This window comes from Mus musculus, chromosome 6 (assembly GCF_000001635.26).
Source record: "Mus musculus strain C57BL/6J chromosome 6, GRCm38.p6 C57BL/6J".
Classification (NCBI taxonomy): domain Eukaryota; kingdom Metazoa; phylum Chordata; class Mammalia; order Rodentia; family Muridae; genus Mus; species Mus musculus.
The window spans coordinates 56,163,594-56,185,577 of record NC_000072.6 but is presented as its reverse complement, the minus strand read 5'-3'; the positions used below and the strand labels follow the sequence as shown (position 1 = coordinate 56,185,577).

The 21,984-nt window shown below is 40.9% G+C and overlaps 1 protein-coding gene across 22 annotated transcripts in view; it reads left to right on the top strand.

Moving 5' to 3' along the window:
- Pde1c (phosphodiesterase 1C) overlaps nucleotides 1–21,984 on the top strand; it is a 582,713-nt gene that overhangs the window by 466,933 nt on the left and 93,796 nt on the right. For all 22 annotated transcript variants that reach the window (XR_003956167.1, XR_003956169.1, XR_003956168.1 and 19 more), the window contains 5 exons: nucleotides 3,781–3,894; nucleotides 5,327–5,509; nucleotides 6,419–6,485; nucleotides 10,554–10,670; nucleotides 11,835–11,975. Coding sequence is in view for 15 of the 22 variants with exons in the window: in XM_006505730.4 (XP_006505793.1) it covers nucleotides 3,781–3,894; nucleotides 5,327–5,509; nucleotides 6,419–6,485; nucleotides 10,554–10,670; nucleotides 11,835–11,975 (622 nt within the window). In the remaining 7 variants the exon portion in view is untranslated. The remainder of the gene's footprint in view (nucleotides 1–3,780; nucleotides 3,895–5,326; nucleotides 5,510–6,418; nucleotides 6,486–10,553; nucleotides 10,671–11,834; nucleotides 11,976–21,984) is intronic.

Genomic DNA, 21,984 nt, shown 5'->3' with positions numbered 1-21,984 from the left:
GGTCCTGTTTGTGCAGCCAGTCTGTTAGTCTATGTCTTTTTATTGGGGAATTGAGTCCATTGATATTAAGAGATATTAAGGAAAAGTAATTGTTGCTTCCTGTTATTTTTGTTGTTAGAGTTGGCATTCTGTTCTTGTGGCTGTCTTCTTTTTGGTTTGTTGAATGATTACTTTCTTGGTTGTTCTAGGGTGTGATTTCCGTCCTTGTATTGCTTCTTTTCTGTTATTATCCTTTGAAGGGCTGGATTTGTGGAAAGATATTGTGTGAATTTGTTTTTGTCGTGGAATACTTTGGTTTCTACATCTATGGTAATTGAGAGTTTGGCCGGGTATAGTAGCCTGGGCTGGCATTTGTGTTCTCTTAGTGTCTGTATAACATCTGTCCAGGCTCTTCTGGCTTTCATAGTCTCTGGTGAAAAGTCTGGTGTAATTCTGATAGGCCTTCCTTTATATGTTACTTGACCTTTCTCCCTTACTGCTTTTAATATTCTATCTTTATTTAGTGCATTTGTTGTTCTGATTATTATGTGTCGGGAGGAATTTCTTTTCTGGTCCAGTCTATTTGGAGTTCTGTAGGCTTCTTGTATGATCATGGGCATCTCTTTTTTTATGTTTGGGAAGTTTTCTTCTATTATTTTGTTGAAGATATTAGCTGGCCCTTTAAGTTGAAAATCTTCATTCTCATCAATTCCTATTATCCGTAGGTTTGGTCTTCTCATTGTGTCCTGGATTACCTGGATGTTTTGAGTTAGGATCCTTTTGCATTTTGTATTTTCTTTGACTGTTGTGTCGATGTTCTCTATGGAATCTTCTGTACCTGAGATTCTCTCTTCCATTTCTTGTATTCTGTTGCTGATGCTCGCATCTATGGTTCCAGATCTCTTTCCTAGGGTTTCTATCTCCAGCGTTGCCTCGCTTTGGGTTTTCTTTATTGTGTCTACTTCCCCTTTTAGTTCTAGTATGGTTTTGTTCATTTCCATCACCTGTTTGGATGTGTTTTCCTGTTTTTCTTTAATGATTTCTACCTGTTTGGCTGTGTTTTCCTGCTTTTCTTTAAGGGCCTGTAACTCTTTAGCAGTGCTCTCCTGTAATTCTTTAAGTGACTTATGAAAGTACTTCTTGATGTCCTCTATCATCATCATGAGAAATGTTTTTAAATCTGGGTCTAGATTTTCGGTTGTGTTGGGGTGCCCAGGACTAGGTGGGGTGGGAGTTCTGCGTTCTGATGATGGTGAGTGGTCTTGATTTCTGTTAGTAGGATTCTTACGTTTGCCTTTCGCCATCTGGTAATCTCTGAAGCTAGCTGTTTTAGTTGTCACTGTTAAGAGCTTGTTCTTCAGGTGACTCTGTTAGCCTCTATAAGCAGATCTGGAGGGTAGCACTCTCCTTAGTTTCAGTGGGCAGAGTATTCTCTGCAGGCAAGCTCTCTTCTTGCAGGGCAGGTACCCAGATATCTGGTGTTCGAACCAGACTCCTGGCAGAAGTTGTGTTCCACTCTCTAGAGGTCTTAGGATCACGTGTGGAATCCTGTGTGGGCCCTTGCGGGTGTCAGGCGACTCCGCTGGCAAGGTAGCCCCGGGCTCGAGTGGAGCGGAAGGGGTTTGTGCCCCAGATCAAGCCCGGGTAGCCTGCTTCCCTATGTACCGCAGTCTCAGGTTCCGCACGATTGGATTGGGGCAGGCGCTATGTTCCACTCACCAGAGGTCTTAGGATCCCGTGGGGAGTCCCGTGTGGGCCCTTGCGGGTGTTGGGCAAGACTCTGCTGGCAAGGTAGCCCGGGGCTCGAGTGGAGCTGAAGGGGCTTGTGCCCCAGATCAGGCCCGGGTAGCCTGCTTCCCTATGTACTGCAGTCTCAGGTTCCCCGCGATTGGATTGGGGCAGGCTCTGTGTTCCACTCACCAGAGGTCTTAGGATCCCATGGGGAGTCCCGTGTGGGCCCTTGCGGGTGTTGGGCAAGACTCTGCTGGCAAGGTAGCCCGGGGCTCGAGTCGAGCGGAAGGGACTTGTCCGGAATGTTTTTAAAGTTTGAATTTTTTTTCTCATTCTGCTTTTTCAGCAGAGAGCCCAGTTTCTCCGTGTCTGAGCTCCCGAGGGAGAATCAGCATTGGCAGCAGGCTTAGCTGGGAATGTATTTTGCTTAAAAGTGTTTGTTCTTAGTAAAAAGTAGCTAGGGTCCTTGAAATATCTCTGTTCCTTGGCAGACAGGATGTTCACTGAGTGTGAGTAATGGGCAGCACCTCCCATGCCCACATCTTTTCTTGCTCTAACTGTCGAGTGTCCTTCCTAGTACTTTTCACAAATGTAGCTCACAGGCTGATGGGCATCTTCAGACCCACAGGGACTTCCACAGACTAAGCTCTGTATGTTGGACATTGCCAGTCAATACAGTAGAGACTACCCTCAATTAAATCTTATCTGTATTCTACACTAGTGAGATTCTTGGGAGACTTAAAACTTGGAGAACCAATTATTTTGCCCACTTTTCAGGGTCAAGGTAGAACTTTTTTTTTTCTCAAAACTTTTGAGAAGAGTTGTGTACAAGTTGCCAAGTACCAGGGTATTGAAACAGCCAAATGTCCTAAGTTTCCAGATTCAATGGCAAACCTTGTCAAGTAATTCACCTATTCTGCCGTGCTAATGCAAACCTGTGGATACTTTGATATCAGACAGGTGAGGCAGACTGCATAAACCCACATACAAAAGATGCACGACAGTCATCTTTACTGTTCTGGGAAGACTTTTCTCGTCTGGTTACCTGTGAGAACCACGACCTCTGACTAACAATAGTGACAGTCGTTATATCAATACCATCACACAGAATTACCAAGAATTTCATAGTCTATTAATAGCATCACTAGCATTTGATCTTTATGTCAACTTCCAATCCTTGTTGTGTGGTGGTCTACTTTACCATCCTCGGAGATGTTGCATAGCTTACGTGATGTGCAGAGTGGATACTCTGTGAGATGCTGCATAGCTTACCTGATGTGCAGAGTGGGTACTCTGTGAAGTGAAACTTAAGTCCACATTTGACCTTTGAGTCTGTGCTATCTGTGTTCCAACCATTGGCTGTCGAACAACTCAAAGAGGTGCTTGCCGCCACAGCTTCTGTTCCTCGGCTTTGACCACCATTACCCACAATGCCCTTCTCTGTTCCAGTGACTCATATGTAAGGAGAATGGGCTTCTTCATTTCTCTTGGACCACCCAGAATCCTCAGCTTACCAGCCACCCTCAGCTTTGACAGTTACGTCATTACTGTTCTCCTTACGGACACTCTTCCTGTCTGCTGACATAACTTCCTTGCATCTGTTTCCCACGGCTATCTGCGGCTATAGTGGAACTCTATACCTTCTCATGAGTCTTGAAACATCTGGAGGCTGTGGGGCTATGGTTCTCTGTGTCCACTGCTGAGCAAAGTGCCTTTCCAACAGAGGGAATCTCGGAGATGCCCGATGGTGTTTGAGCTGTTCAGACGGCTCTCTATCATGTTAGAGACTAAAAGAGACATCTCTGAGAAGAAGAAAATTGTCAGTAATTTAGAACCTTCATAACAATGAATGCGTACTGCACAATGTTGGTTGTGGACAGGGCCTGGCTAGAGAACATTTTTATTCTTACTTTATTATTTCATAAATTGCTCTTTTATCACTGCAACTTTTTAAATTTCAGGTATATTGGAGTGAAAAACAATATCCAAGACTATAAAGCATGTGCCATCAGAATTTTAGAATTATTCTTTGATTCCTTTATCCTAATAATGTCATCTTGTCTCCCGTAGGTTACGGTCTTTGGTCAAGCAATTAGAACGAGGAGAGGCCTCTGTGGTAGACCTTAAGAAGAATCTGGAATATGCAGCCACAGTGCTTGAATCTGTATATATTGATGAAACAAGGTAAGCTAGAAACGATGCTAAGAAAGTAATGCTGTTTTCTGTCCATCTGTCTGATCCCATCCCGTACTGTCCTCCTTCCCACAGCCCTTTCCTGTGGCAGGTCTGGGGTGTGGTTCAGAGCTCTGACTCTGAAACATCAGTTTCAACAAAGAAGAAAGAGCTAGAATTATTGTTTCCTCAACTATGAGAGGACCAGCAGGCCTTACTGCACAGATGCCTGGGGTGATAAAGTGGTGTAAGAGAAGACAGGCAGTTCTTAAAGCCTGACAGGGTCTTCCCTGCTGTAGACTCCACTGTGACAGCCCTGTGTGTACCGCATCAGGCTCAAATGTGTGTTTGAGTCCACCGTCTGCATTAGCAGTTGGAGGTTCCTAGAGTGACCCAATCCCCAGTATCCCTCGCTCACCAAACATTTCCACTTAAATTATACAAGTACCATGGCAATTGTAGGCACTGAAATTGATTTTGAAAGAAATAGAACCACTTTCCTTTTGGAAACTGTCAAAATGTTGAATGTGAAAGTCTCTCTGGTCAGACAGGCTCCTCGCTATTTATGATGTCTTACTTCACTAAACTCCATGCTGAGGATTTCAGTACAGTTTATAAGTTGTTGAGCTTATTTTTTTAAGGATGCAATTTATTACTAATATTAGGAATTTAATACTACAGTCTTTCCCCCTTTACCCAAATGAGTACATCTAAAGAAACAACAAGGATAAAAAGCACCATTATATTAATGTCCATTTTAATTGTGTAATTTTAATAAGCCTTGAATAGATGACATTCATTTTTTTCTTGGTATACTTAGTTCTATTATAATTACTTTGTTCCTTTCTAGTGCTCTGACATCTGAACATGTTAAGCAATTCAGAAAAGTCTATTCACAGATGACTTAAGTCACTGGACTCAAATGAAGAACTGCATTGTTTGGGAAAGTTTCCTTGATTTTAAAAGTTCATGTTTCCATTATATCCTATTGAATTAAAAGGGCATTCCTTGGTATCATTTAAAATCATTTCTTCTAAGTACTTGAATGTTGCGATTTGTGCAATAGTTTTAACCTTTAGTGATTTCCCTCAATACAATCACTGATTGGGTCTTAGCTTTTTACACTTTTTACACTTGTGCTTTTGGAGGATAGGCTAGATTCATTCAGCCAAAGGAGACCCATCAGGAAGACTAACCTTGCCAAAGCGCACTGCTCTCTCTCTCTCTCTCTCTCTCTCTCTCTCTCTCTCTCTCTCTCTCTCTCTCTGTGTGTGTGTGTGTGTGTGTGTGTCTGTGTGTGTGTGTCTGTGTGTGTCTGTGTCCAGTTTTATATCATGTTTCTGTATCTGCATTTTAGATGGATAGAGAAAGAGAACTGTTTCAGACAGAAAATTCTAGACTCAGATTTTTTTCTCAGTGCCTTGATTGTGTGTTTTATTTCCAGGCGACTGCTGGATACAGAGGATGAGCTTAGTGACATTCAATCAGATGCTGTGCCTTCAGAAGTTCGGGATTGGCTGGCCTCCACCTTCACACGGCAGATGGGGATGATGCTTAGGAGAAGTGATGAGAAGCCCAGGTTCAAGAGCATCGTCCATGCGGTGCAAGCTGGGATATTTGTGGAAAGGTAAAGGTGAAACTCATTGGTAAACAAGGGCCAAGACAATAAGAAGAATACCAGGTCCTATGGCTGTAAGCCTTCTCTTAATGTAATTTTTAATTAATTTTTGTATTTATTTACATTCCAAATGTTGCTTCCTCTCCATCCCCCTTCCCATAGCCGATAATATAATATTGATAACTTATTATAAAACTCAAATCTCTGAGTAAAAACTGATATTTTAATCCCCATGGCATCATTAGGACAAGAGTTCCCTTTGCTCAGAATTCCCATCTTGAGATTTTAGATTAAGTTCAGCCTCATTTTTAAAGTCAGAAGTTATCTGATGCACATTTTTAAATATATAAATAGTATTGGATTAGACCGGTAGCACACTGAGGTCGCTAACCCAGGGAAGATAGTTTACTGAAGGACTCTGAGTTCCCTGAGAGACATAGTTTGATAGCTTTTTGATGCTGAATAATTCCCTACAAGAAATAGAATTATTTTTTATACCAGCCCCTATTACACACTTACACATTTTAGAAGTCCCACGTTGATGATTTCAAAGTTTACCTGGGACCTTTCCTTGCTTGCTTTAGAGGTTCTGGAGAGAAGCATTTCTGCTGGGTCGTGCACACTGGTCCTTTGTCCATCATCGAGTGCAATGCTGTGCACTACTCCTGCTGTCCCGCAGCCAGGCTACATGGTCATTTTAGTAATTTAGTGTTTAATATGGGACACATGAACTTAATTTAACTTTGTTTCCAGTGGCTTTGAGGTTGCTTTCATTTCTTTTGAACCCTTCACTTGAGTAAGTTTGGAATTTCAAGTTCTTTGGGTCACCAGATTTGCAGGGTGTTTATCACTTGTCTTTGTGTGTACGTCCATTCATTTTAAGCTGTTACATTTTGTTTTCTCCTTCAACTTTGCCAGAATGTACAGACGGACATCAAACATGGTTGGGCTGAGCTATCCACCGGCTGTAATCGATGCATTGAAGGTAAGCCTGATGGGAAGGCTTATGTGTAAGTGGGAACAATAAAGCAGTTACCCTGCCCTCAGGACACAATAGCGTTTCATCTCTGCCCTTTCTCTTATTTATACCTCAAGCTTTCTGTTTTAAAAAATCTGTTCTAATAGTAGTGCTGTTTTCTTAGTCTTTAACCTCCTAATTTTTTCTTCTAAATTAAACCCTGTGAGAATTTTGTTTACCCAGTGATCTGCTATGATGCAATTCATGTAGCAGTAGCCACAGATCAGCTGCAATAAAGCAAAAATGTTTACACTTAGGAAGAAACGTGTTGCTTGTATATATATCAGTACTTGATTACCTGCTCCAAGTTTATGTTGTAAGATTAAAACCAAACCAAACCAAACCAAACCAAACCAAACCAAACCAAACCAACCCAAAAAAAAAAAAAAAAAAAAAAAAAAACCAAATAAAAGTATGCACCAAGATGGAGAAATTTTTAAGAAAAACAGAATCAGAGTTAATCGGAGATTAGAGCTGAGGCTTGCACAGTGTTCCCAGCCCATAGTGCTTTCTTGGTAACATTCCATGATGTGATTGTTTTCTCCAGAGAGAGCCATTGTCCCCCTCAGATATTCTGCTGTTTTCCTAAGACTTTGCATGAGCCAACCATTCCATGGGAAGACACTCAAATATGATTTTGAATTAGGCAGGCTCAACCTTGTGCGGTAACCCCCTTCCAGGCTTACGAACCTGACTTCCAACACAGATGTATTCCTTGAGGAAGTATGGAGTCAGATTCAGGGGTCCGAAGTGTTCCTGATGCACTTCAGTCCCAAGGTGGGGTTGGCTAGGGCACGGTGACTTGGGCTAGTTGATAATACTTTCTGTCTGCACTGAGCACCTGTCCATTTGTGCAGCAGCAGCATGGAATTCTGACTTCCAGGACTGTCTTTCTCTGAAACATGTACCGAGTATAATCTGATGATGTTTGCAAAAGATAAATTACCCGCTCATGAAAAGAGGGTTGATGAGTGCTTCATAAATGGCTTCGTGTAAGAAGCAAGCCCCATGGGGTCATTCTGATTGTGCGTTCATGTTTTTCCTTCTTGTTCAGAGACATCCACTGGCTGTGTTTATAGGATTCATGCCTCTCTTCTCCTATTTTCATTTCTTTCTCCTCCACTCATCTTAAGAGCAGGAAGGATACTGTGAGGAGCCACACACCCACATGCTAATGGCCAGCCCATCCGTGTAGTTTATAGTGAAGTTTCCCAGCTCGGCCGCACCGCAGAGCCACTTCCTGAGGTCTGTTTCCTAACACCCACAATGAAATTGCATTGATTTTCATAATTGAACTGAAACATTCAGCATAAATCTTAGGAGCATTAGAGGGCAGTTTAAACCTTTATTTCTGCCTCTGTCACAAAGATAGGTTCACCGATAGCAGGTTGTTAATGAGAGTATCTTCCAAACTGGAGTCTCTCTATTTTTTTGTTTTTATGAATAACTGAAAAGTAAAAAGTGGAACAACTTGTTGTGTGGACAAATAGTTATCTGACACTTAAGAAAAAGAAACTCAGAAGTCTGTGTCACCTAAGAGAAAGACACTTGGAGTAGTCAGAGCAGGGGCCAGCTCGTTCCAAATGGCTGTCTGCCCTTCATGTGTCTGCTGATGTATGCCTTAAGGCCAAAGCTTTTTCCATTAACCCCATTGTTGGTCAAGAAGGTTCAAGTCCTTTCTACAATGTAAAATCTTTCCAGTTCTCCACACTTGCCTTTTATTAGCAAGTGGATTGGAAAGCACAGAGACAGAATCTCTTTCCTTTTTGTGTCTGTTGGGGAAAAGGTTATTTGCACTGAGCTGCTGGAGTTTATATGAAAATAACTACTGATTTCTTCTAGTTTCAAAAAATTCTCAAAGACTGAGAGAATTCAGATGACTAAAAATGACCTTTGTGTTATGGCATGTTTAACTTTTGCAGTTAATGTGTGAACATGGCATAAAATGACATCGAAGTAAGAGAATACGTAACAACTGATGGTCTAGATTTTGACTGGGTCGCATGTCAGTACTGGTATTGTCTCCACTTATGTCAGCTTCTGATTTCACTGTAGCCTTTGGGGTAGGGTTCTAGATGCACGGAAGTGACTTGTTCTTTAGAAGAACAGTTGTCCTGTGACTCAGGAATCAGCCCCCTTGGATAAGCTTTAAATGGGAGGAGTTAGCAATTTCCAGTTTCCTATAGGCTGTGCTAACTGGGATGTTCTCTTATCTTGACTGCAATTGTCCCTGGGCAAAATTTGGTAAAAGAGAAAACATGTTTAAGGCACTTAAATTCAGTTCTCATTAAAATGTAAATTCCAGGTTTAGTATCCTTCAGAAGCCTACAGCTTCCTCAATTAGTACTTTCAGTGAGTCACCAAGTGGCTTAGAGTAAGAATAAAATCCAAGAATAACAGTTAAGATTTTCTTGAAATGAAGGCCCCAAGTGAATACCCACTCGCATACTCATTTCCTGGAGCTCAGTGTCTTTCTCATGATTGGATCAGACTGGTGGCTAGGACTCAAAGCTCCAGGTTGTGGGTAAATTTTGGCATCTATGCCCTGGATCCTCATTGAGTACTTAAGGTACGTACCCTAAGAATCACAGAGTGGATGTCTTGGGTTTACAAGTGCCATCTGTAGGTAGTAATCCCACCTGAGAGATTGGCAGTAAGATTATTAAGTAGCTCTACTACCATGTGATACTGGACCCTTTGTCCCTCCCAGGCTGTCTTGTGTAACACTGGGGGACATATGACTTTTTCTAGAGTTGGGGGATTTGAGGATTGTGTATTAACACTTCACATCACAGCTTTCATTATTTTAATGAGAGGTTAATTATTGCTAAACAAAGTGAGTTCACCACCAAGTTTAAATAGAAAGAATCCAACTGAGATCCTTTGGCATATTTTTTAACCTTTATGTGATTGCTTTTATCAAGTTTAGTTTCCATGAGAGAATCCCCAATGGTCTTGAACATGATGGCTAGAAGTGTTAGTGAAACAGGAGCACAGAGATGGGATTTAGGGGCCATCTTAGGATACGCCGAACCTTTCATGCTCCTCCCCATTTTCTGATGCCTGCGGTACCAGCCAACCCCTGGCTTTCAGTATTTGTGATCTCTTGTGGGTCCTTGTTATCAAGAGAAGGTCAACACACATCCTTTAACTATGGAAGGAATTCCCATGCTATGTTAAGCAAACCAAATGCCTGATGATGGTTTAAATACACATTTGTTTATTATGGCCACAAGTGGCTGATATTGTTGTGGCAAGAGCACACAGGATAGTGTTTTCATTAATTCTCCAGCCAGTATTTGTTCACATATAGGGATTTGATGGCATATACAGTGATATCCAGTCCAGTTTTTACATTTACTTCTTTCACCAAAGCACTATACCAATTAGAGAAATATGTTACCAGATTCCTGGCTCCAGAAAGCCTTTTTCTGTTCATGAAATGAATGTTTTCTCTTGGGTTTCAGCTTAGCTATTGAAGTGTAAGTGGCAATACATTTTTGTGTTCAGTATCATAAGATGCTTCTGAACACGTCTAAATGAGTTAACAGTGTCAGCTCTGGGCTCAGAGGATGTCATTACATAGAATGCTAGTGGATTGGAAAGAGTTTACATGAGCTGTGTGCCCCAGCTGGTTTGAACTCAGACTAGTAGCTGATGGGATTGAATGAAGGAGCCTGAGAGGAGGCCTCAGTGTAGAATGCTATGTGTCCTTTTCCCACCAGTGTCCCAAGCATCTGCTTCCAACAGGCCTTTGAGGAATTAGGTAACTGTCCATTTTCTCATCTGTACAATGTAACTATTAACACCACCTAAGAATTGCTTGATAAATTACCAGCCATAATGCCTGCCAATATTTCTGTTAGATAATGAATGTCTTTGATATCTTTTTAACAGTAAATGTTCTTGTATTACCACATTAGAAAGCAACAAAGAGTCTTTAGAGTCTTGCAAGTGTGGGCTATAGGTGCACTCAAACATGGATCAATTAGTAGTTCATAGGTGATGTGAACTAATAGTGCTTTCTTCCTGTAGGATGTGGATACGTGGTCCTTCGATGTCTTTTCCCTCAATGAGGCCAGTGGAGATCATGCACTGAAGTTCATTTTCTATGAATTACTCACACGTTATGACCTGATCAGCCGTTTTAAGGTCAGAACCTCATTAAAAAGTTAAACACATACATGTGTCCATTCTTATGTGACTGACTTCAATGTCAAGACTAAGGGAATCCTTTAAGTAGATAGGAAACTGCTATGGGCAACTGTGAATACCATTCTGGTGGGACTGTAGTTTCTTATTTCTGGAGGTCTCCTTCCTTTGCATACTGACTGGTGAATCTTGCTGGAAGGCAGAGACTGGAGACCTATCTTCTTAGAAGCAGTGCCTGCAGTAGCTGAGTCTCCCATAGGTGCTGCCTGCCAATATCATTTCATTACAATTATGTGCACTACTGACCAGTCTTAGAAAGACAGCAATGGAGACAGTAAGTTCAACAGCTTCTATAAACTTTCCCTCACCTCATGCTTCATTCACACAAACTCTCACTTATCATCTGTGACAGAGCACTGGTATTTCCCAGTCACCCATGCTTCAGATAAATTTATTGCTTTAAATAAGGAGACATAATCATCTCCAGCGCCAGGTTCTCAAGGGAACCTCTATCCAGTTGATCTTCTCAGACTTCATGTATCATGTGGATGAGTCTCTGGAAAATGCAGGTTGTTTTATACACAAATGTTGATCTGTGGACAGAGAGTGTCTGTCATTTCTTAAGAACTGTATTGAAGCATTTGCTTTCTGCAGTTATTTACCACAAATAACTTATAGCAGTGTTGTTTGTCCTTCACTGTACCTACATCAGAAGGCTTCAAGAAAACATAGGTGCTGGGGACACTTTTCTCAGAATAAAGGCTGTATGCACCTATATAACATCTCTTCTCTGTTGGGATTGGAGAAAAAGTTTAAAAACAGATAAATGACAAAGAAATATGGAACTTGAGGAGTCACCAATAACAGGGTTGTATACTTACACATCACCCCCCCCCCCCCGGTTTATATTTTAAACAAATTGTCTTAGAGATGAATCTGTATAGTTCTTTGGCAGTTTGTAAGATGGAGTGTTCTTCACCCAGGGATCTAATGTTAGACTTCAAAAGTATCTAACAGTTTTACCAGGGAATTTTATTAACTAAGAAACACTGTGGCTTCCTCCTGTGATCTACAATAGCCCTCAAAATAAGCAAGGCAGGGACCTTAGTGTTTCTCACAAGATAGTCCTGTCTTCAGTGAGTGATGCTTACTGTTCTCTTTCAGATACCGATTTCTGCACTTGTCTCATTTGTGGAGGCCCTCGAAGTGGGTTACAGCAAGCACAAAAATCCTTACCATAACCTGATGCATGCAGCTGACGTCACACAGACTGTGCATTACCTCCTTTATAAGACAGGAGTAGCAGTAAGTACTGGCAGGGACTCCCATTGGTGTTGGAGGGTGTTCCAGCTATGATGAGGGTGAGCTTGAAGAGGATGCATTGCCTTGTGAACTCCCTGTTTCTCAATATCCCCTGATGTTTGGGCACTCTGAAGTGCTCCCTGAGCATTATGGAGAGCCTGGGGGTTCTCCGCAATGTTCTCCCTTTTTCTGGACCCATTAAAATAGATCATGACCAATTAAAATATATTTACTAGAACTAAGTACATATGTCCACCTGTAGAGGTGGCCATCTTGACTCATGGCAACTGTTAATTAACAATGATATTTACTGATTCTGAAATTATATTCAGTAGAATCGTCTACCATTACTTCAACTCATATTTGACTTAAACTACTAGGTCTTTTTCAGAAGCATTTTGGTTGTTTACATCTTAGGCATTTTTGTAAAGCTAAGGGTCAATCTTTATTTTGAATCATTTGAAATATTATTATGACTCTACCTTTCAGCTCTTTAAATGGATTCCCGATGTCTTTTTTGTAATACATTTTATTAACTCGCTTGTTCAAGTTGATTATGCTTTTGAATCTCAACTTTCTATTTTGTTTCTTTGTTTATTGTGTGTGAGTATGAAAGAGTTCTCATATACTACAATAGGTATGTAGATGCCAGAAGACAATTATAGGAATCAGTTATCTCTTTCTACCTTGCAGAGGCCAGGAGCTGAACTTAGCTTGTAGGGCTCATCAGGAGACACCTTTGTCCATGGAATCATCTGACCAGTCTACTTTGTTTTTTTACCTCCATATAAACCATTGACTGTAATGTGCATAGATTTGGTGGTAAAGAGAAAAATCCCCAAAACAACGAACAAATGAAATAGCTTTCCATGCCTTTCTACATTGAGATTACCTTTAGAACACCTATAGAAATTATTTTATTTCATGTCTGAATTTATAATGTGCCAAACTTTTTGTTTCAGCAGCTTGCACTGGGGCATCTTTTTCTTCTGTGAGGTCCTTTCTTCTAGCTTAGCAACAGTTTGTTTCTTCTCAGTGAGGACCATCTTAGAGTGGCATGGGTTAATGTGGCCATGAGTGCTGTATCTCTGGTACATGTCTTGTTAACTTGGGTATGTTCAGCACCTAGAAATCTGCATCTAACCCCATAAGCTCTCATGTGCTGTCTGCACCTTTGAACACACACAGCATAAACCGAGCACTGCTTGTGGGTCAATGACCACAAGTCCAGCCCCACTGTGTGGACTTGATCACAGCTTATGACTCCACTGGTATTGATTCTTGAACTATTCTATGGACTGGCGCTGAGGCTGAGTATTTTTCTACAGATCTCTTAGAAAAAGTAAAAGGGCAAAACAAAGCAAAACAAGCTAACAAAACAGTCACAGGAATGACACTCACAGCTGCTTCAGCATGATAGCTTTCAAATGCTGGTAGCACTTTGGATATGCACACAATTGACAGCCTGGGACATTTGCAAATATTTTCAAACTGAAAACAAACAAAGATTTGAACCTCTTGATTTACATGCTTTTCTGGGACAAGAGAATGGCAATCTGTTTTCACAGGTCTAGTCAGGCCTATGAGAGTAAGACCGTTTGGGCCTGACAGTCAGTCACAACCTCATGCACACACGTCTTTTCTGTACAGTGGCTCAGTTTAGTAGCTCACTGAATTAAAATTTAGAATACAGGGGAAGGAGTAGGCTTTGTGGCTAGATATACTAGCTATAAATCCCTGCTTAATTATTATTAGGTATTGTGACCTGTGATAAAACACTTGAGTCTCTGTACCCAGATTTCCTCTCTTCTGAAATGTGAGAAAGATTTTACCTTAAAGATGGCTACAAGTAAGGTATCAAAAATATTGAGTATTTTCTTCCTCAACTTAGAATGTATTAATACCAGATTATATTAGAATTTCCCTCAACGTCATTATCATATTCTAGTCTTTATTACATGGCTCATTTTAGAAAGATAAAATTTAAGAAGCCATTCCAAAATCAAAGAGAACTTGTTTTTTGTAATAACAAGAGTTTCTACTCAGACCAACAACCATATAAAATGATAATTTCATGAACACATGGAGGGAAACAGAGATGTCCACACCCAAACAGACTCATGATGACATAGACTGAAGCGGAAGAGCATATATTAAGTCAGACCTGTGAAGACCTGGACTGACACAGAGCTATCCACACTGAGACCCATGATTAAAAAAATGTAAGATCATCATAAAGAACTCCGAAACTGAAAAAAGGAAACTGTAAAACTCCAAGGGCTCAAACCTAACATTTGAATGGAGTAATATATTGTGCATTAAACAAGACACCATAATATTGTATGGATGGCAATTTTCCTCAAAATAATAAATACTAATCCAATTTTAAAAATTAATGTGTAACTTGATAACCCAAGTCTGAAATTCATATAAAATGTATAGTTGCTATTTAGAAAAGGCAGTTTGGAAAAGAAACTGTATGTAACAGGAAGGTAGTTCTTATTTTACTAGTGCTAAAATATGTGGTAAGCTCTAGAAATAGAATAAGTGATTTTCATGAGAAAACGAGAGATACAACAATGGATTTTTCAGTTTCAAACCATACACTCGAAGGTTTATCCAGCACTTTCTGTGGTAGGATGGTACTTGGTTAAATCATCCCATGGTGATAATATTAGGTGGTGAGGACTTGGAGAAGTAATGGGATATTAAGGGCAGAGCTCACACAAATAGAATTGGTGTCCCTTAAATGGAAACCCAGAACTTACTTCTTCTTCCTTCCTGGCCCTTGCTCTTCCACTAAGGGCACAGCATTGTCATTGTACATGTTGTGTTACCACCTCTAACCAACTGTCCATCATTCATGGGTTCGAGCCTTCAGATTCATGAGTTGAGAACAAACTTTTCTCTTTTCTCTTGGGCACTTGTCACCGTAATGGAAAGTTTGCACAAGTAACTACTGCACATTGTCTTCTCAAATGTCTATGCAAACAGACCGTGCCATGTACAATAAAACACACATTCCTGTAAAGCAGTGCTCAGACTGAGGAAATTTGCTCCTAGCCCTGAAAAATAAGTCCCTGTGTATTTTGTTATGGTTATGGTGACTCTAGCCAACTAGTACAGTGACACAGCCAAGCTGGTCTCAGGTCTGGCTTCCTCTTTTTTTTAAAATTTATTATTATTTTTTTAATTTTATGTTTGACTGCATGCTTGGTGCCCATGTAGTAGAGCTTTTCATATTTTCTGGAACCAGAACAATAGGGAACTGTGAACTGCCATGTGGGTGCTGGGAACAGAACCCAGGTCCTCTGCAAAAGTAGCAAGGACTCTTAAACAATGAGCTGATCTCGCTGTTCCCCTGGGTCTGACTGCTGTGGCCATGCACTGAAGTATTTGACTATAATTCTCCAGTTATCTTTGATGAAAGAAAACTCCTCATACCTCATAATCCTTATGGGTGTGTACTTGAAGGTGATACATAGGCTGAAGCAGAAGCAGAGTAGTGCTCCGAGCTCATCCAGTCAGCATATTTTAGTACCTATCATGCACAGTGTCCTGTGGGATATAAGTATGAATCAAACAGCTTCATCAGCTTTAAAGAAAGACTCTGAAACATCTATGCTAATACAAGTTACCACTAACTTGTATCGATGGTGTCATATCCAGTGGTGTACTGTGCTCATTTATGTGCAGTATGCAGGTATGCACAAGTGTGTGTGTGTGCAGGTGCATGTGTGTGTATGAGCATGTAGAGAACAGAAGACAACCTCAGCTGTTCTTCCTTGGGTCCCACCTACCTTGTCTTTGAGACAGAATCTCCTATTGACAATTAGACTAAATTGGCTGGCCAGTGAGCCCCAGGGATCTGTATGTTGCTATCTTTCTAGGGCCTGAGATTGCAGGCACCACACATGGCTTTACTTAGAACTCAGGCCTTTGTGTTTATATTACAAACACTTTATCTACTCATCCTTATTTTTTTTAAAGAATTATTTATTTATTTTATTTTATATGAAGCTGTCTTCAGACACACCAGAAGAGGGCATTGGATCCCATTACAGATGGTTGTGAGCCACCATGTAGTTGCTAGGAATTGAAACCATGACCTTTGGAAGAGCAGTTAGTGCTTGTTTTTTGTTTGTTTGTTTGTTTTTGAGACAGGGTTTCTCTGTATAGCCCTGGCTGTCCTGGAACTCACTCTGTAAACCAGGCTGGCCTTGAACTCAGAAATCTGCCTATCTCTGCCTCCTGAGTGCTGGGATTAAAGGCGTGTGCCACCAAGCCCAGCGAGCAGTCAGTGCTCTTAACTGCTGAGCCATCCCTCCAGCCCTACTCATCCTTCTTTCTATGACCTACAACTTGCTCTTCTCCCTCTCCCTCTTCTTCTCCCTCTCCCTCTCTTTCTGTGTTCTCTGTGGGTGTGGGTATGGTATGTACATGAGATGTTTTTTAACTATCTTTTTTTGTGTGTTGGTTTGTGAAGGAAGCAATAAAACAATAATGTAAAAATAGAAGTTGCTGTTCACGCAGCAGAATCACAACTTAATTAGAGTAATGTATCCTGTAGAGGTGAAAATTAACTCATGTCCATTTCCTTCAGATTTCCTCTGTTGTCTATAATTCTTCTCACCCACCCACATACCTAAGCACACAGCTTGCTTTTCTGAGCCACACATGCCACAGTCTAAATTATACCACCTCCAGGTGTCAAGGAAGCTCTGCCAGTGAATTGTCTGTGACAGATGAATTTAGAAGATAAGCAAATATCACAATTAGGTAAACCTGGGACAAAAATGCCCGTGGAACTTATCTGACTGCTTATATTTTGTCTTAAAACCTCTGCACTACAGTAGTTAAGTTGGAAAAAAAAACAAGGAAATTTGAGCCATATTAAAATATGAATTCAAATTTTCCTCAAAATGTCTTCTTCCATCTTTTCCATTTTTTACTTTTACCAAGGATGCCATCTGTTTCTACCCAGGGAGTGTTTAGTACTGGTGCAGTGTTGGGAGGCCATGCATAATCTGTTGCTCTATTGATCATAACTTCTTTTTATCAGTACCTACTGTAATTCAGCACTAAGTCCCATGGCTTCTACTTCCATGCTACTTCCACATGCCGTAAGAATCTTTCATTCTTCCTCTCCATTCAGACAAGTATTCTTCCTAGAGTGCTGGGCTGGCTCTGCTACTCTATGGGACATAAACACTATTGAGTTGGTTTGCAATCTTCATTCACTTTGGCTTTTAATGCCTGATGTTTCTGAGGCCCTCAGACTACCCTAATTCCCACTCAAGCCAGGGGCTTATTTCATTACTCAAGGTGGACAGGTCTGCTGAAAGCCCTCCTCCACTCTCCCCATCACTGAAGCTCTCTTTGATGTCTGAACTCTTTGAAGCTGTTGTATACCCCTCCCCTTTTCTTCCAGATATCACCTTCCTCACTTCTTATCCCCAAGCCAATAAACATACTGATCATTACAAGGCTCAGGCTTTAAAATCAATTTCAAAAGTACAGTTTAGGTTTTGCTGTGTGCGTGTTTGATCCCTTGCTGTTTGGGTTTATTAGAAGATAAGTGATAACTAAGAATAGCTGATGGTCTGTCTGTGTGGGGAGGAAGTGTGCTGGATATTTGTAATGTGGGAACTATTTGGTTTTGTTTTTTGTTTTTTGTTTGTTTTTTGTTTGTTTGTTTGTTTGTTTGTTTTGCAGGCTTTCTGCTGCCTGGACTACTAATGTTGTGTGATTTGGATTTGCTTAGGCACTAGGCTGATTCCCATCCACCACTGTATTTTAAAATATGACATTGACTTTATATGACTCTAGAACAAGACTTGAATACAGGAAATGGCTCAAAAGCAGATATGTGACAATAGGTTATTAGGGAAGTAAGTATAGAGGAGTGCAGAGATGTAAGCCTGTAATTCTAGCACTCAGGAGGCTAAGAAAGAAAGATTTCTGTGAGTTCAGAGCCAGACTAGATGACATAGTGAGTTTTGAACTATGATATGATACCCTTTATCAAGAAAAAAATGAAGAAAGAAATGTGATATATATGGACAATATCAAAAAGAGATGTGATATGATGTTAAACACACATAAATTTACACAAAATGAAATGAATATAGAATATAAACAAAGGAATTTTAACCTAAAGATTATAGGTGAAAATTCTGAAGACACATTGTATGGCTTGTCACATGTGACTTTCAGTGGATCTGCCGACCTCATTTTCTCAATCAGTAAAGTGAGGTTAACAGCTGTTCAGCTAGTTTCTTCATGGATGTGTGAAAGATACATGAGTTTCTACATTTAAAAAGAGGATATGGGGGCCTGAGAGATGACTCAGTGGTGAAGAGTATAGCTGCTCTTCCAGAAGACCCAGGATATTCCCAGAATCTGTATGATGGCTCGCAACCTCTGTAACTCCAGTTTCAGTCAATCTGATGGCCTCTTCTTGCTTCTGTGGGCAGAACATGCATGTGCTGCACAGACACACATTCAGGAAAACAACTGTATATGTATAGTAAGAATAAATAATTTTTAAGATAAGGACATAAGAGAAGGGGAGAGACAAGGTAGAAGGACCTAGGGGGATTGATGGGAAGAAGTAGTAGGTGTATATAATCAAAACATGTTGTATAAGTGAAACTTTCAAATAATAAAAATAGTATTTTAGAAAACACCCAAGATAGGTTCTGCTGAACCTTGAGCCTTATAGTGAGAAGGTTGACAGGGTCCTTGCCATATATAGAAAGGCAGCTGCAGTTTTCCTGTAATCTCTTTTCATCTGTATCTTACTTATTCCATTCAGTTACTTATTTATTCAGTTGGAAAGGGCATGTGCACTGTGTATACACGTGTAGAAGTCAGGGGAAATCTCCCCTTTGTGGGTCTCAGAGATTGAACTCCTGTCCTTTGGCTTGACAGCTCGCACTTTCACCTATGCATAAGTATAGCTTTTTCATCTCATTTCAATAATTTTTTCCTAAGTCTCTCCTTTCTCTCTCTCTTCTTTCCTTCTTTCTTTCTTTCTTTCTTTCTTTCTTTCTTTCTTTCTTTCTTTCTCTCTGCCTCTGTCTCTCTCTCTTTCTCTCTCTCTCCGTCCCTCCCTCCCTCCCTCCCCCCCCTCTTTCTTCGAATGAAACTTGGATCATAATTTTCAGGGATATTTTTGAGTAGGTAAAAGCATAAAATTTTTGGGAATTTTGTAATACAAATTACTAGAAATATTTTTAATGAACTAACTGTGACTCAATCCTCATTCTTTACCTTAATAAAGTCACTTTTTCATAGATTGCAATTGTTCTCAGGAATTTCCTTAGTTAACAACCAAAACTAACAATTATTTGAAAGAAATACTTAAAGTAGAGAACTACAAAATATGTATGATTATTATGAACTACTTCATATGAACATAAGTCATACAAATATATCTCATATACTCATTATGTGCTCCTTTGTAAGTTGGATGATTGGAATTTTCACTCTGTCTCCCACCAGCCTAATGAAAACTTGACTTCTTTTTGTTGAAAGTGAAGTGGGACCTTAAAAATACTCACAAAGTGCATTAGTTACTCATCTGATTCTTTGACAAAATACCTCGACCAGAGTCAACTTAAGGAAGAGCTAGTTTATTTTGGCTTATAGTTCTGGTGGGTGAGTACATGAGAGCAGATCAGAGGCATAGCAGCAAGCCTCAGAGCAGCCAGCAATGGTGTAAGTCTTTTTTTTTTTTTTTTTAATGCAAACCGCCAGAAGACTTTTATTCCAGGCACGCTCTGGGGCCCACAATTGTATACCACACAGGGGTAGAGGACCATGGTCCCTGAGTAGCTGGGTAAGGGGGTATTTAAAGGAAGAAACCACAACTCAAAGGGGTGGGGAGGGCATTGTTGGAAAATACCAAAAATACCAGTTAAGAGTCATGAGGAAGTGCAAAGTCACAAGAGTCACAAGGAATACCTGGTAACTGTGCAGGTTATTTCTCAAGACAGTTTCCAGGAGCCTCTAACAATAGCACATTTGCATAACGGGTTCCATGAATGGTCAGGGTGACCCTTTTTGAACAAACACTCCCTGAACCCAGGAAGCAGGTGGGTGGAGGAATGTCGATATCTGTTTTATGATTAGCATGCCTTGGAGCATTGAGACACAAAGGTCACATTCTCAAGCCTGAGCCTAAAGGCATAGTTTTTTGTTTTTATGGTACACGTTTTCATTCCCCACTTTTACTTGTTAGTAGTTCTAATCTTAGAAGTAGATACTATCTTCTCCCTGATGAACTTGATCCTTTAGGGAATGGTACTATTGTCTCAAAACTAAAACCTGCACTGTACTAAGTCTTGCTCTAATAAAGGCAACTAGCCTATCTAACACACATGGACCTATAATTAAAAGTAGAAGCAAAATCAAAAGGGGTCCCATAAGGGTAGAAAGGAGGGTGGACAAGATTACAAGATAAGAGCCTTTCCACCGAGTCTCAAGGTTTTCTGTGCGGTGGCGTCTAATGTAGACTGAATCTCTAACTTGGAAGCAATGTGGGGCTTGCAGGTCTCCTTCTCTTGAGTAGGCCTTCTGGAGCTGCTTCCACTCTCACTGTCTCACCCACTCGAGTGCCTTGAGCCTAGAGAACAAAGGCTGGGAAAGCAGCATGTCAGCACTATGTACAGAGGCTATTTTTACCAGTGGAGGGGGTCCCCTATAGAGTAATTCATAGGTAGTCAGTCCAAACTGTCCAGGGGTGTTCCTAACCCTGAAGAGCACAAAGGGTAGGAGAGCTATCCAATCATTAGTGCCAGTCTCCACGGTCATTATGGTAAGGGTCTCTTTAATGGCTCTATTCATCCTCTCTGCCTGTCCTGAACTTTGGGGCCTGTATGCACAATGTAACTTCTAATCAATCCCCAATATCTTGGCCAGTCCCTGACTTACCTGGGCAACAAAGGCAGGTCCATTATCAGACATGATTACCTTGGGTATCCCAAACCTTGGGAAGATTTCTTTTAGGATCTTCTTGGCCATCACAGTGGCCATCTCAGTCCTGGTAGGAAAAGCTTCTACCCAGCTTGAAAAGGTGTCTATAAACACTAATAAGTAGCTGGCTTAGATTTTGTAAAATCTACCTCCCAGTAGGCCTCAGGCCCGTCACCCCTGAGAAGCCTCTTCTCAGGAGTATACATGGAGTATCCTCCACTAGTCACAGCACAGGCCTTGCAGCTTTTGACTATTTCTTCTGCCAAGTCAGAGAGTTCTATATCGTAGTAGTCAGAAGACCTAGCCACACCTTTTAATTTCTTGGCCCACAAGTGGGTCAAGTAATGTAAGTTGGTAACATACTTGTGTCCTTCTTTCCATGGGAGGACTAGTTTTCCTTCTTCTGTTTCTACTACAACATATGGGGTGTCCTTTACCAGTCCTAATTTGTCCATAACTTGATAGTCCTCAGGGCTGTATCTAAAGCTGGTCTCTCTGACATCATAATAATCTTTAGGCTCCTTGACTGCCAGGACCATTGCTCCTTGGGCCACTTGTTTGGCGGCTAGGTCTGCCATCTGATTCCCTTTAGCCACAGCATCTTATGTCTTTCTCTGCAGATGTCAACAGCCCTCTTTGTCTGTATATTGCTCCGTGCAGTGGCAAAAGCATACCTGCTGTCAGTATAAATGTTGATAGACTTCTGCTTTGCCATTCGTAGAGCTTGTATCAAAGCCACAAATTTGGCTTTCTGGGCCAATGTCCCTTGGGGGGGGGGGGCTGCTGGCCCAGATCACTTACTTTCCATCTACCACTGCTGCCCCCACCTTCTGCTTACCTTCAACCACGAAGCTACTGCCATCTGTGGACCAGCTCAGACACTCAGGCCAAGGCTGATCCTTTAGATCATTTTTTTTTCTGCCAGAATGTCAGCACAGTGATGAGTAGGTGAAGAGTTATCAGTCTTGGGCAGTGGGGGAGCGGGATTGAGGTCAGCAGGGGGAGCGGAGGTCACTCATTCAGTCAACAAATA